The sequence below is a fragment of the Nycticebus coucang genome, chromosome 3 (genome assembly GCF_027406575.1).
Source record: "Nycticebus coucang isolate mNycCou1 chromosome 3, mNycCou1.pri, whole genome shotgun sequence".
Taxonomy (NCBI): domain Eukaryota; kingdom Metazoa; phylum Chordata; class Mammalia; order Primates; family Lorisidae; genus Nycticebus; species Nycticebus coucang.
The window spans coordinates 59869428-59884964 of NC_069782.1; the positions used below are offsets into that span (position 1 = coordinate 59869428).

Here is a 15537-nt window from a genome sequence, read left to right on the forward strand (position 1 = left end):
CCCTGAGGTCTCTGAGGGCCCACACTATATTGCATCCCTCTCAAAGCTATGGGCATTTTGAGAAAAAAAATCTCCAAATCCCCTAGATCTAGCCTGGGATCTCTCAGAAGTCCCAGAAGGAGCTGGCTCAGCTCCCTGGTCCCTGGGGGCATCCTGAAGGCATAGGGGTTGGCAAGGAGGGAATAGGCAGTGGGCCCAAGACTCTTTCCCTCAAGTAGCTCATGTGTGGGGGGTGGGGGGGTCTCCTGAGGCAAACGTGCGGGACTAGCTCGCCTCTGTGTCCCCATCATCCTGAGGACTCTTGGCCACATATCCCAATTCTCCCCAACCTCTCCCCACCCTATCCTCAACAACGCACAACGGAAAGCAACCCAAGCTGGACTCCAGGAAGGCAAAAGTGCAGATCCAGTCACTTCTAGGCCCACACACCACTTTCCTCTTCCTGTTGACCAGCTATTTTGCCTGGGTGAAGGTTGGGGGTGTACATGGACTGTGACTCAGGGCCACCCCCTGGAAAGGAGGTTACAAGCCCTGCCCTTGGGGAGCTCCCAGTTGCATGGAGGAGCTCAGGCTGGGGGAAGGGGGACTGGGAGGACTATGAGAGCTCAGAGGGGTCCCTGGCCCAGCCTCTGTGATCAGGGAGGCTTCCCTGCAAAGTGGCAATGCAGATCAACCTAGCGCAGAGGCCTGGAGGTGAGAGAGGGCATGCATGGTGCTGCCAAAAGTTCTGTGCACTTTAGGCACTTGAGTGAGGGTCTCTGAGGAAGTGGGATAGGTGTAGCTGGGGAGGCCAGCAGACAGCTAGATCTGAACAGACAGGGCTGAGGACATGAGCTGGAGCTTTAGACCCAGGGCAGAAGGGAGCCATGGAAGGTTGTAAGCAGAGGAAAGATGTGTGGTCAGGTGGCTGCTATGAAGGGAAGGGACTGAGGAGGGGTCTAAAAAGGGCTGCTATGGCATCCTGGTAGAGATGGGAACCCTAAGAGGGGGACTGGTGTGGGGACCAGGGGGTGAGAGAACAGGGAGTTGGTGTCTCACCAGGACAGAGATTCCGTTTGGGAAGATGAGAAAGTTGTGGCAAGGGAGGGTGGTGATTGTTGCACAATGTGAGCGTGCTTAATGCCGCTGAGCTGTGCACTTAAAAATAGTTAAGATGGCAAGTTTTCAGTTATATGTATTTTACCACAATTAAAAGAGAACAAAAAAAACAAAAAAGTACCAGTCCTGGCCAGGCACAGTGGCTCATGTCTGTATTCCCAGCACTCTGCAAGGCCGAGGCAGGTGGACTGCTTGAGCTCAGGGGTTCAAGACCAGTCTGAACAAGAGCAAGACCCCGTCTCTATTTTCAAAAATAGAAAAATTAGCTGAGCCTTGTGGCAAGTACCTGTAGTCCCAGCTACTCAGAAGGCTGAGGCAGAAAGCTCGCTTCAGCCCAGGAGTTTGAGGTTGCTGTGAACTATGATGATGCCACCGCACTTGACTCGGGGACAGAGTGAAATTCTACCTGAGAATAAAGAAAAAAGTGTACCAGTCCTTTCTGTGCATCTATGAATCATGCTTAGAGGCAGTGGTTCTCAAGCTGGGGTGACTCCGACCTTGTAGGTGGAGGTTAGGGCTGTTGCTCAGCACACCCTCAGCACAGGACATGCACATGCCCCAACAAGTAATCATCGGTCCCAATGTCAAGAGCACAAAAGGTAAAAAACCCAGCTGCAGAGCTACCACCTCCTGGAAGCCCCCCCTGAATTTGACATACTGACTGCCCTTCCCAGCTGCACCTCCCCCCCCACACACCCTTCCCTTTTTCCCCTCAAAACACTGGGAGAGGTTGAATAGGTGGGAGTGGGGTGAGCCCATGACTGTCAGGGTGAGGTTGGGGTGGGAGGGACACTCCTTGGTCATCCAGTTGGTTTTAGCACCAGGCCCTGTCCCAAATGCTGAGGTTCAGGGGTTCCCACCATGGACATGGCTCTGCCCTGTACAGAGAGATTAGGAGCGTTGCCGGGTCCAGCTGCCATTGACTTGGGGTTAAGGTCGGTTAAGGAGGGGATCCGAGCCGGGGATTGTTTAGGGTGGTTATGGTTGGACAGCCCCCCCACCAGGATCTCAAACCTGAAAGAACCCACACCCCGAGATCTGGAGCCCACATCCACATGGTTTTTTGGTTTTTCCCCAAAGGGACCAAGAGGTATGTTGATACCACAGAGGGGAAGGGGTGGCATAGTTGCATGACTGGGTCCCCTGGGTCCCTTGGGTCCCTGAAGCATCCTCTTATCTGACTGGAACCTTGGCAGGGACCCAGAAAGCAGAGCTGCAGCGCCCAGAAAGGACACAGTGGGTTCGTGGTGGCCTTGGGTTGGGGACTCACAGAGCTCTCAGAAGCTCAGGAACACCAAACTGCATCCCGGCCTTATCCTGGATCCAGACCTCTGTCCTTGTGTCCTCAACACAGCCTGACTGGACTTATTCCCAAGCTTCCTGGTCCTCCTCTGTGAGGACAGCCCCACTGTGCACCCAAAGCACTCTCCAAGCACGTGGCAGGCCCCCAGGTCCACACCCTACACATTGCGGAGGCCGAGCTCTTCTCAAACCCACTTGCTTTTCCCTGTCCCCACAGTCGCTGCCCCAGGCTGTGACCTCTGTCCCTTTGATCCAGGAACAGCCCCCTCTTAGGGGCTGCCTTCATCCTGGGATAGTCTCTTCCTGGAACTTCCGCCTTCCTAGTCCCCAGGACGGTCCCCCTCAGGGGCTCACCTCCTGCCCCATCCCCCAAGAGAACCCCCTCTATGCCCCCACACCTTTGTCCACTCAGCAGCCCCTCTCTTCCCCTTAACATCTATTTCCTCAACTAGTAGCTCAGATCAAGGTCAAGAGAGACAACTGGAGGCCTAAACTGAACAGCCTCGGACTACCAGAATCATTCACTCAATAAACATGTACCAAGGGCCACTCGATCCAGGGTGACAAGCAAGCCATATGGTTTCTGCTGTCCTGAAGTGCATGGTCCAGGAGACGTTCCTGCCAGGCCCTTCCCCAAAATGGTGGGGACAGATGTTCAGCCTCATGGCTGGGCCAGTCCATCCCAGTCCCAGTTGGGAGGTGGGGTGAGGGATATAGGTGAGCCTCCTCTGGTGTAAGAAGTGTGGGGGATGGACTACTCAGGAGTGAGAATTTGAGAACCCCTACCTAAAGTGGGGACAGAGGTTCAGAACCAAAGTTTTAGGGAAGGCAAAGCGGGCAAAGTGCCAAGGGAGTCTGTGTAAATAGAAGGCTATGTAGCAACCTATAGGCTGCAGATGCCCAACCCACCCAGCCTGGGTTCAAATCCCAGCTTTGCTGTTTACAAGCTGTGTGACCTTGGGCAAGTTATTTAACCTCTCTGTGCCTCACATCCTTCATAAGACAACATTAACTAAAGCATCAACCTTCTTGAGTGAGCATTAAAATTAAATGTGTTAAGAGTTACGCTGCTACTAAATTAAATTCATAGCTGTCAATATCTAACCTGAATGTTACCTCGTGTATCCTTCTTTTCTCTTTCTCTTGCTCTTCCCTCTTTTTCTCTCCCTTTTTTTTTTTTTTTTTTTTTTGTAGAGACAGAGTCTCACCGTACCGCCCTTGGGTAGAGTGCCGTGGCGTCACACGGCTCACAGCAACCTCTTAAGTCTTGGGCTTCCGCAATTCTCTTGCCTCAGCCTCCCGAGTAGCTGGGACTACAGGCGCCCGCCACAACTCCCGGCTATTTTTTTGTTGCAGTTTGGCTGGGGCTGGGTTTGAACCCGCCACCCTCGTCATATGGGGCCAGTGCCCTACTCACTGAGCCACAGGCGCTGCCCTTGTCTCCCTTTTTTTATTTAATTAAATGTATTTACTTATTAATTTTTTGAGACAGAGTTTCACTCTGTTGCCCTGGGTACAGGGGCATGGCATCATAGCTTGCAGCAACCTCAGACTCCTGAGCTCAGACGATCTTCCCTCCTAGTCCTCCCAGAGTGCTGGGATCACAGGTGTGAGCCACTACGCCAGCCTCTCCTTTCTTTGAAATCTCTCTCTCCTCTTCCCGCCCTCCTTGCCCCAGTGGCATGATGATTAGTGCACAGTGACCTCGTTTCAAATCCTGACTCTATCACTTGCCTCCTCCTCCAGCACTTTGGGGACATGGCTGAGTGTCTCTGGGCCCCACTTGCTTTGCTTATCTTAGAAAAGGAGATAATAATAGCACGGACTTCACCGGGTTGTGGGGAGCATGAGCAGAGGCCACGCGTGCAATGTCATCTGGGTGGCAGGCCTGTAGTTAGGTCAATGAAAATAGCAGCTGGCGTGGGTCTGCTTTCAGAAGAGTGTCTCTCTCACTGCTTCAACCTCTCTCCCTGACAGCCCCTAGCTACCTCTCCAATCAGCCCCAAGTACCAGGAGGACAGGGACGCACTCCAAACTCATGTGAGTGGCTGTGGGGCTGTGTGTGTCGGGGGCCCAGCAAGTGGGGAGTGGACATCAACGACTTCTTAAAAGAAACAACCTTGGTCTGAGGCTCAAGGGACGGCCAAGAGGAGGTGGTAGCAAGAGAAGGGAGGTGGGCAGTGAGTGCATGGGGGCAACGATGGGGAGAGAACCTCCAAGCATATGGATACCTTGTTTGGGGAAGTGAGAGCTGGCCATCTGGCATAGCAGAGCAGAGGCGGAGAGCATGGCAAGTGCACTGGAGCTGATCACAGGGCCCTGGGGAGCCATGGAGAGCTGTAAGCAGAGGCAGGATGGGTGAGGAAGATGGCCTGACGCTTACCAGCAGACACCCCTTCACAAGGCCATGTCTCCCTATGGTTGAGCAAATAAGCTCCCAGGTCAAACATCACACCACCGTGTGACATGGACAAATCACTGCCCTTCTAGGTCCCTCCATTCCATTGAGAGAGGCCTCACAGAGTGAGGACACTCCCCCGGCACCTTTTACTGGCTCTTTGCACACTCTCAGTGTACAGATGAGGTAACTGAGTTGTTTGGCCAGGGAGAAGCCGGACTCAGGCTCAGGGCATGTCCAGATGCCTCACCTGAAGTTGTGGCTCCAGGATGGTGACTCCTCTGGACTCCTCCCACAATATTGGAAGGGCCAGCTTGAGCTGCTGCTAACCAGAGCCTGGCCACCTCACGCCTCCTCCTTCCTAGGCTCAAAGAGGGAAAGGGACTCAACCATAATCAGGCTGCAGAGGGTGAGTAGCTCGTGCCCTCAGGATAGTCTGACCCCAAGGCCCATGCTCTTCAGCACACAGTGGGTGTTGGGCTAAAGTCAAAGGGCTTTACGGATGCCCTGGCCCATTGGCAGAGGAGAAAGCTGAGGCCTGGGTGATGAAGTCTCAGCGTTTCCCAGAAGGACATGGCAGAGTAGAGGCTAGATAAACATTTAAGACCCGAAGGCCTACTATGTGCAGCCCCCCTCCCACTGAAGGCCCCATATGTATTATGGTCTAATTTGATCCTATCATGACTTCATTATTGGGAGTAGTCATCAGCTTATTTTACAGAGGGGGATACTGAGACTCAGAAAAGTTGAGTGCAGCATCATGGCAATATTTTTAGAGTTTATTATATGCCAGGCCAAGTTCAGAGCACAATACATATTTTCACAGACTAGTGTAAGGTATTGTTAACATCATCATTTTATAGATGAGGGAGGAAGCTCTGCGGTTAATTAGGACATTTGTCAAGATCTCAGGTAGATGAAGGGATTAATAAATTGTAGTATATGTATACCATGGAATACTATGCAGCCATAAAAACGATGGAAACGTCGCGTCTTTTACGTTTACGTGGATGGAGCTGGAACATATTCTTTTTAGTAAAGTATCTCAAGAATGGGGAAAAAATATCTCAGGCGGAGGGACACATTTGCTGAGTACCTGTTGTGTACCTCACATATGATGGGCTCCAGGCTGCCTAGCTTCTGTTCCCAAGCTGGTGTTTCTCTAGACCAGCTGTGCTTCCCATGTAACTAACCTATTCATTACTGGTTGTGGACTAAGCAAAATCAGCAACTGGTCACCAAGCCCCCAGAGTCCCAGATCCTGTCCTGTACCAGTAAATAAAGCTGGATGCCTCTCCCTGGCCCTCTGTTAAAACCTAGATTCCAGGCTAGGCGCCTGTGGCTCAAGCGACTAAGGCACCAGCCACATACACCTGAGCTAGCAGGTTCAAATCCAGCCCGGGCCTGCCAAATGACAATGACGGCTGCAACCAAAAAATAGCCGGGCATTGTGGCAGGCACCTGTAGTCCCAGCTACTTGGGAGGCAGAGCCAGGAGAATCGCTTGAGCCCAGGAGTTGGAAGTTGCTATGAGCTGTGATGCCAGGGCACTCTACCCAGGGTGACAGCTTGAGGCTCTTCTCAAAAAAAAAAAAAAAAAAAACCTAGATTCCAGCCAGAGCTGTGACTGTGACCACTGAGTGGACTGCCTTGACAGATAGTGAGTTCCCATCTCTGGAAGGATCCAAGAAAGACCACCATGGAGGAGAACCTATACTCAGGTGGGAGGATTTTCTGGTGATAACACTGCAAAAAGCAAGAATCTTCACCTCCTCCCTTTCATCCAGGAGAGGAGGGGGATCCCCCAGTCCTTCTCTAGAAAGGAGAGAGAATTTCTAAGAAAGGCCCCAAGGGTGGGGGCAAGGAGGTGAGCCCTGAGTGACCTTCCTGTCACAGAGCCAGGCAAGAAAGAAAAGCCGGCGGCTCCTCCTTTTTCTGACTCAACACTCTCCTGACAAAAAGCAGCTCCAGCTAAGGAGCTAGGAGCCTAATAGAGTTGGAGGCCAAGTGGAATGGGAACTCAGAAGTGGAATTCAGAACAATGAATCCTCAGAACCAGGGTGAGGGGAGGGGGCTGAGCCCCATGGTGTGGCACCAAGGTAGAGATTTAGGGGGTTCAGGTGTTGGGGGTGAGGCATAGTCTGATCTTTAGGAAAGGGGCAGGGGAGTGGCTTGGACATGGGAGAAGAACTGGGACCTAGTCTCCTGCATTTACAGAAGAGGCTCAGTGTTGGGGACAGGCGTCAGGGTAGAGATTGAGGGTCCAGAGGTATAAGGGTGAGGGCCAGGGGTCAGACGGGAAGGGAAGAGCCTTCTGGACATGCAGCTGGCTGACGGGGGGCAGACTCAGCTTCTGACTCCAGGTATGTCTCACAGGACAATGACTTGGACCCTAGTGAGGAGGAGATGGTGTACAGAGGGAGCTGGGGGTCCACTGAGACCCTCTGCTTCAATGTGGGCTTCAGTCAGGCTCCTAGGAATACTGGGGGCCTTGGGAGATTGCAGGGATGGGCAGAGCCTGAGCCCAGCCTCAGCCTGTGCCTCCCATCACCTCCTCCACGTACCCCTGGAAGGGTTCTCAGAGCTGCCCAGAAAGCGATGCTGCGAGTGGAGAACACAGCTCCTGCTGGTGGGGCTGGTGACTGCCGGCCTCTGGGCTACACTGCTGTCCCTGCTTCTCCTGTGGCATGAGGACACCCCCAGCCCTGTTTGGCCCCTCACCCACTGAGTCCTTATGTGTTTCCTCCCAGACTCCCTTCCCATGTCCCTTCCCCTAGAGCACCCCCCCACCCAGCACCCCGTCTCCCACCCTCTCAGCACCTCCCATGGGGCACACCCAAGACCTCATCCCCAGCTGGCAGGAGGGATATGGGAGGGTGGGATCACAGGACGATCCCCCCTTTACACCCTTTTCTCCTCCCCTCCACAGACTGGGACACCCTACAAAATTTGAAACAGCTGGAAGAGACGGCTGCCCAGAACAGTATGGAGAGGCCAATCCAGGGGGTGGGTTGAGGTGAGGGTTGGGACACCCAGCTCTTGTCCTGTTTCTGCCAGTGACTGCCATGGGAATACCCCTCTCTGGGCTTCGAATCCCTCTAGGAACTGAGGGTCAGCCTATGGTACTCCCTACGCTGGGCAGGGGGTACCCAGCAAGGCTTGGAGAAATGCCCAAAAGCATCTTTTTGGGGGTGGAAAGAGTCTCACTCTTTCACCCCTGAGTAGAGTGCCATGACATCATAGCTCACAGCAACTCAAACTCTTGGACTCAAGCAATCCTCTTGCCTCAGCCTCCCAAGTAGCTAGGACTATAGGCGCCTGCCACAACACCTGGCTAGTTTTTCTATTTTTAGCAGAGATGGGGTCTCTTTCTTGCTCAGGCTGCTCTCAAACTCCTGAGCTCAGGTAATCCACCTGCTTTAGCCTCCCAAAGTACCAGCCAGGATTACAGGCTTGAGCCACCTCTCTTGGCCCCCATAGCATTTTCCTCAGATGCTCCTCAACTTATGATGGGGCTACGCCCCCTGCCCTGATGCCCCCATTATACATTGAACATATCATAAGTCAAAAAGGCATGGCTGGCTGGAGACTTATGGCTCCCTGCCATGACCCAGAATCTCAAGAGAAGGTCCATTTCTGCTGAATGCATATGACTTTGGCACCATCCTGAAGTCCAGACACTGTGAGTTGGGCCATTGTAAGTTGGGGACCATCTGTATCTGTAGATGGCATAAGTTATATAATCATTTCATGCCTCAGTTTCATCTGTGAAATGGGTGCATTTAGTGCCATGAGCAGGCTAAGACTTGTGAAGCGCTCACATAAATACCTGCCGGTTTTATATTTAATCCTGGGTGAGTGAAGGGTACATATGTTCATTTCATTCTTGTCTGTACCTTCCTGAGTACATTCTCCCCAACTAATAAAAAGAAGAGAGAGAAAGAAGGAAGGGAGAAAAGGAGGGAAGGAAGGAGAAAAAGAAGGAAGGAAGGAGCAGCAGCAGCTACTGTTCAAGGACCTGGCTTCATAATTCCTGAGGACGCATTCTCTCTCTCTCTCTCTCTCTCTCTCTCTCTCTCCCCCCCCCCCTTTTTTCTTCAGTCTCTCAAATTTCCAAGGACTTGCAAAGACACCAGCATAATGAGATGGACCAGAAATCCCAGGGTGAGTGACCTCTAGTTGGCTTCTGGAGCAGGAAGTGGGAGGTCTTGGCTAACCTCAAGGACACAGAATGTTAAGCCAACACCTGTGACCTCTGACACCTGTGAACTGCAAAATGAACAAGTGACCCTAAGAACACAGGCAAAGAGGCCTAGGGTTGGGGTGGGGGGAGATGGCAGAGGCTCCAAGGACTTGCTTACTAATAACACCGACCCTCCCTGCAAACAGCTGCCCAGATTTTGCAGAACATGGAGGAACTCCAAGCTGAACAGAAGAGAATGAAATCTCAGGGTGAGAGGCTGGGGTAGGGGTGTGGGGTCAGATTAGCTGGGAGGGAGTGTCCCACGGGGAACCTCCAGTCTGTAACCAGCCCTGCCCACCAATGCCTATCAGACTCTGAGCTATCCTGGAACCTGGATGGACTCCAAGCAGATCTGAACAACCTCAAATCCCAAGGTGAGGCTTAGAGGGGAATCGAGTGTGGGGAACAGGAAAGGGGCAAGAAGGGGGCCAGCTGGTCAGGCTCTGAGCCTTGCTGCCCCACCCCCACCTTTCCCCCAAGGTTTAAACCAGAGGCCAGAAGCCTCAGACATGCTGGAGAGACTCCAGGAGGAGGTGGCGAGACTTTGGATGGAGCTGAAGCTGTCACAGGGTGAGCGCGTGACTCTGCATATAGATGGGGCATGATGGGTGTGCCAGCAAGCGCAAGTGACAGCGTGTGTGTGTGACACGATGCAGCGTGTCACTGCATGTGTGTGGCCCGAGTGTCACTGAGACACAAAGGCAAGCGTGCGAGGGGTATGTTCGGTGTGCAGAACAGGTGTGTGCAATGCCGGGATGGGACTGAGCTGGGGGACAGGACGCGTGGGGCCCCTTCTGGCTCCAGCTGCACCCTTTCACCTATCTGGGGGGCTCCCTCATGATTCTCCCGCTCCAGGTCAAAGCAGTCCAGTGTTGCCCACAGCTGGCTTCTCTTGCCACTGTCCTTTCTGCCTGACACGGCTTAGTGGGAGGTTACCAGTAGGAGCCCATTGGTCAAAGCTCTCATGGAAGATTGTCTTCCCAGGTCAGGGGCCAGATAGGGGTAATGTCTGCAGCATTGGGACAAAGAGGATGGTGGCCTCTTGCCCAGGGGTGGTGGTGATGGGTGGTATTGGGTCCATGAGGCCAGCAGGCTGCAGAGAGGGGAGACATTCATTCAATCACTATACCTTTAATGTGGAATGGGAACCAGGTTTTACAGCCCTGCTGCCTGATCCCAAACCAATGCCCTTGTCTTTGAACTGCAGTCTCCCACCTTCTGGAAGAGAGAAGGATCTTTGCCTGTGGGAAGGAGTCTTGTCTCCTTGGATGTGGGAATCCCAGCAAGAAACCCCACTGTGGTCTCTCAGAGAGAGGCAGGGGATAGGGGATTCTGCTTCATGCTCACTTCTGATAGATCACCTCCCAGTTCCTACCCAGTCCTTGGGGTGCCCTCCAGCACAACCCTCTGGCCCCAAGGCCTGGCATCTGAGTGTCTGGATCTGAGGCTGTGTCTAGATGCCCGTGTAATAAGCAGCCAGGAGACCATGTCCCCAAAGTTTGCTTTATGGACCCAGACATGTCCCCTTCCTGTTTTAATGCCACACCCCCAGAGGACCAAGTTCTGGTTACCATTTCATAAGCAAGAAACCTCCAACTCAAGCTGTTGTGGCCCCCAGCCCCCTTAGAAAAATCTGAGCGAAGCTATGGAAACCTCCCTACACGGCACTATATGAAATCCTATTTTAAAGCAATCCAGTGACAGTGGGTTTAACACCCCCACCCGGGGTGGTGACGGCAATAATGCCTATGTCCTTGGGGTAGGCAGAAGAAGACAAAGCTGGCCCCACATCAAGAGCTTGGAGACCAAATCCTGCAGTCCCATTTCCCCTCCCAATTTGCTCTCCTGACCAGTGCCTCAAACTGGAAGAAAATCAGCCCAATTTCCCAGAAAGTGGTCAGGAAGTGTGGTTTTGGGGGGTGCTGCCAACGATGTGAAGACAGTGCTGGGGAAAAGCAGTGCCAGTGAACTTCATCACAGCACGGCCCCATCTGCTGCTCTTGGCACTGATGAGGACACGGCTGGTGTAGGAGAGAGAGACAGCATTGGCTGTGGGGTGGGTGGTGGAGACACGTTACTGGCAGTAGCAGGTGTCTGTGTAATGATGCTGGTGATGATGCTGTTGACCTTAGAGGTGTGCAGGGAAATGGTGTTGGTGGTCCAGGTTGAGAAGCCGCTGACTGGAACTGACAATGCGGAGGTCGTGCTGGCCATGGTGGCGTCTGTGGGGATGAGGTGGCTGAAGTGGTCTGGACATGAATGTTTTTGTGATGGTGGCGTTGGCGATGGGAAGGTGGTCATGGCATTGGCAAGTGCCCCTAGCCAGGGCTGGATTTAAGGTGATCATAATTGTGATTGAGGCATTTCCAACCACGGGGGTGTTTGTGTAGTGATGGTGGCTCCACCATTACTGGATGATTGGAGGTAGGTGCGCCTGAGGTCCTGGTGCTGTCAGCTGAAGGGCTGCCCACCACCCTTCAAGGGCTGCTTGTCATGGATGTATTTATGGCAGGAGTGTCTGACTGCTGCCTGTGGACCACATGCTGATTTTGTGAGGACATACTTTTACCTGTGGTATTGGGTATCATGAAAATTATGCACAGACCTTTTATTTGTTCATCAGCTTTCATTAATGTTTGTGTTTTTACTGTGTGGCCTAAGACAGCTCTTCTTCCAATGCACAGCAGAAAAGAAAGAAGGTTGAACACCCCTGGTTTATGGTGGTGGTGTTGGCCATGAGGTGTCTGTGGAGATGTCTGCCAGTGGTAGTTGAGGTGCTGCTAACCATGTAGTGTTGGCAGTGATGCTGCTGGTGGCTGTCATTCTGCTACCCATAGAGGCACTTGCCACGATGGTGCCAGTGGCTAAGCCTCTCCTGTCATGGAGCTGGTCAGTGTCACAGCTCCAGTGAAAAGGCGGCCTGCAAGACTGTCTATCGGGCAGCCCTAGGGTAGGTCAGTTTTCATCTAGGACCCCAGGGGAGACGCTGCCCCCAACCTGCCTGCTGTGCCCATGGCACCTACCTGGGTGTCCACTGCCCCCCTGAGCCCCTCCTCTGCCCCAGGCACCACATGCAAGACGTGCCCCAAGAAGTGGGTCCACTTCCAGCAGAAGTGCTACTACTTTGGGGAGGGTGCCAAGAAGTGGCTCCACGCACAGTATGCCTGCGACGCCGTGCGAGGATGCCTTGTCAGCATCCACAGCCCGGAGGAGCAGGTGGGTGGGCTCTGCCAAGGCTGAGAGCAGCATGCTACAGGGGGAGGGGATCCCCACACCACCCCAACTTCCCACAGTGTGTGGGAGGAACCCTGGTACATCTCCCTGGTCCTCCAGTTCTGTCCTGCCCCCGGGACTTCCTGACCAAACGTGCCAATTGGAAGGGCTCCTGGATTGGCCTCCAGGACCTGGACAGGGAGGGGCAGTTTACCTGGATGGACGGGAGCCCTGTGGGCTACAGGTGAGGAGGCAGCAGTGTCACAAAGCGGGGAGCTCCCACAGGAGGGTCCAGGGCTCAGGGAGGTGACTTCTGGGGTACAGATGAAAGACTGAGGCCTGGGAGGGGGAGGACAAGGAGGGACTAAAGCCAGGGATCAGGAAGGACACTGCAAGCACAGGTTGGGAATGCAAGTCTGGTGTTCAGGGGAAGTGGTGAAAAGGGGGGAAGGGAGTCCCTAGGCTTAGACCCAGAAAAGGAGAGCTGTGCTAAGGAGGGAGGGCCTGGGCTCTGACAGGGCTGTGTCCAGATTGCCAGAATGGAGCCCCCCAGTTCCCCCAACCAGCCTCTAATCTGAAGCTTCTCCCTGCAGCAACTGGTACCCTGGGGAACCCAACAACCAGGGCCAGGGTGAGGACTGCGTTATGATGAGGGGCTCGGCCCAGTGAACAATGCTGCCTGCCAGAGCAGGCTGGTTGCCTGGGTGTGTGACCAGCTGGCCACATGTGGGCCGCCTGCCACCTTGGTCCCTGCAGGGGGGAACTTCTCCAAGCCCTGAAACTTGATAGCCACCTGCCTGCCCCTCTGTAGTCCTCTCTCCCACCCTTCGTGAACATGGAAACAGCCAGGCCCAGAGTGGAACTCTGAGGACCCTCAGCCAAGGCCTGAACACCTCCATGGCTGAAGGGACACTGTGATAATTTCACCCACCCCCAGCTCCTCTGCAGCCCCTGCCTTGTTGGACTGCTTCCCCAGATGCAGCCCTACAGGACAGAGACCCCAGCCCAGGCGGCAAGAACTCCTGCCCAGCCTGCATTAATTAAATGGGGTTGCAAGGCCCCCACACCCTGGTCCCCTCCTGAGGCCTGGCTGGGTCGGGTCTGGTCTCTAGGTGCAACATGTGGCAGCTGGGAATTCCAGAGCCTGGTGTCTAGACCACCTTTAACTACTGTGAGCCAGCAAAGTGCAATCCATACCTTCTCCACCATTTGCATTCTTTTCCTACTTCATTACAAGAAGAATGTACTAGGTGCAGCTTGGAAATGAAGATCTGGGGCCAAACAGGCCCCCTGAAAATACTGCAGGAAAAGGCAGTGGACTGCCCTGCACTGAGTTCCTCAGCCTAGGGCAGCAGGGGTGGGGGTGGGGTTGACACATGGCAGGTATCCAGAACAGGGCCTGTACACAGAAAAGAGCCCAGTAAATGCTGGGCAGCTAGACAGGAGGATGGGAAGTTGGTCCAGTCACCTGGAAGTGCTGGTCCCAACCCCAGGCTAGGCTGGGGTCAGACTGTGGCCCCAGCCTGTGCCCTCCTATGAGGCCATAGGAGGGAGGGTAAGAAGGTAAGACAGTCCGCATCAGACTCCTCTTTGCTCAGGCCAATGCAGGTGTCATTCATGCCTCCTCCCTTTCTTTTTGATGCCACCTCCAAGCCCCATGCACTCTACCCTCAGGCCATTCTCATGATTGGCCAACAGAAAAAGCCAAAGTCCTACAGGGTCCCTTGATGGTCACAGAGCCTGTCCCACCAGCCTCCTTGCTATTCCTTGGACATGAAGGCTCATTTCCCACTCCAGGGCCTTTGCATGTGCCATTTACCCAGTTGGGTCCATCCTCCCAAGTCTTTGCTCTTGGTGGGGCACCCTGAGAGCCTCTGCACCCTCATCTGCACAGAAATCACAGGCTCTGACTCCCTGTTCCCAGTCCCTGCTGTGCTTTCTCACCACAGCATATGCTCCCTTTTAACTAAATCTGCCATTGACCCATTTCTCTGTCACCTGGCTGGCCCTGAAGTTAGAATGTTTGCCTCAGGCAGCACCTTTGTTCTATTCTCAACTGTGTCTCCAGGTCCTGGCACATGGTAGATGTTTGATAAGTGTTTGTCAAATTAATAAACCCCTGTGACCATGGACAAATGACCTGAACCTGGTTCAGAACCTGGTTCATGGCCAAGAAATCAAGGTGATGTTGCTTGCCTGGCTTGCTGAGGGCTGATACTGGGGTCTCTGTCCTCACTTTCCTCCTCTTCCTTCTCCCCACCTGGGGCCTCCAAGGAAGACTTGACTTGAAGCTCAAAGCACCCTAAGTCAGAGCCACTGTGATCAGAAGCTGCTCTTCTTCCTCTCCATCACTTGCCCTGAGCTGGGACCCAGCCTCACAGTCCTATAGCTTGCTCAAACCCTTTCCTTCTCCCACAAGCCCCTTACTCAGTAGGTGGGAAAAGATCCTGGGCCCTCAAGCTCCTGCTCTCCAACAGCCCCTCCCTCCGCTTTTCTCTGGCACACACCTCTGGGCAAAGCTGGCCATCCCATTCCAGCTTCCTACCTCTGGCCCCTGCCCCAGCAGGCCCTGAAAGCCACCAGGGTCCCAAGAACCTGCTGTGTCCTACATCCCTTCACCCCAGACACCAAACTCATCTCCTTCTGTTACCCAGGGTTCCATCCAGCTTCCTACCAACATCTTCCAGGCCTGCAGCCTCTCTCCAGACCCCAAATCCTTAGACCTGTGCACCTGTTGTCACCCCAGGTAGTCCCCCCTCATTCCAGATTCAGGCTGTCACCTCTCCCAAGCCTCTTCCCAGCACCCTTAGGCTCCTCCCCTCTGCCAGCCAAAAGCTTTTCCATGATCAGCCCCCTGCTGCATGTGACAAGTACCCAAGAGTTTCACGTGCCCTATTGACACTACCTGCTTCCCAATGTGCTAAAGTCCACCCCAGCTCATCACCTCTCTCTGAGATGACCAAAACTATCTACCCCCTCACCAAATCTGGGAACCTAGGCCACCAGGCAGCTGGATGAAGTGTCCTAAACAGCAAATTGGAAAGTAACACCCATTCTGCCCTTAAACCTTCCTCATAAGCAATAAAGGGGACCCAGCCCAAAGTCCCTGCAATTCCTTTTCAGAATAAACTTGTTCAGGTCCTCAGGGCAGAGGGGAAAAAAGGAAGTAAGGAAGAGCTGATCATGTTTCCCAAAAATAATGTGGAAGGGTTTTTCTTGGGGAGGGGCACCACCAAGCTGATGGGAAAACAGGGAAACAAAGGCTGCCCAATGAACAATTTTTT

At 53.6% G+C, this 15537-nt stretch overlaps 1 protein-coding gene across 1 annotated transcript; it reads left to right on the top strand.

The window, feature by feature from the left end:
• Positions 1-7117: 7117 nt before the first annotated feature.
• On the top strand, positions 7118-13693 carry FCER2 (Fc epsilon receptor II). Its single transcript, XM_053583430.1, is given in 10 exon segments — positions 7118-7160; positions 7727-7780; positions 8899-8961; positions 9187-9249; positions 9352-9414; positions 9521-9610; positions 12105-12260; positions 12374-12497; positions 12847-12917; positions 12920-13693. Coding segments are annotated over 10 exon segments (840 nt in total). The 3' UTR covers positions 13033-13693.
• The last annotated feature ends 1844 nt before the right edge of the window (positions 13694-15537 follow it).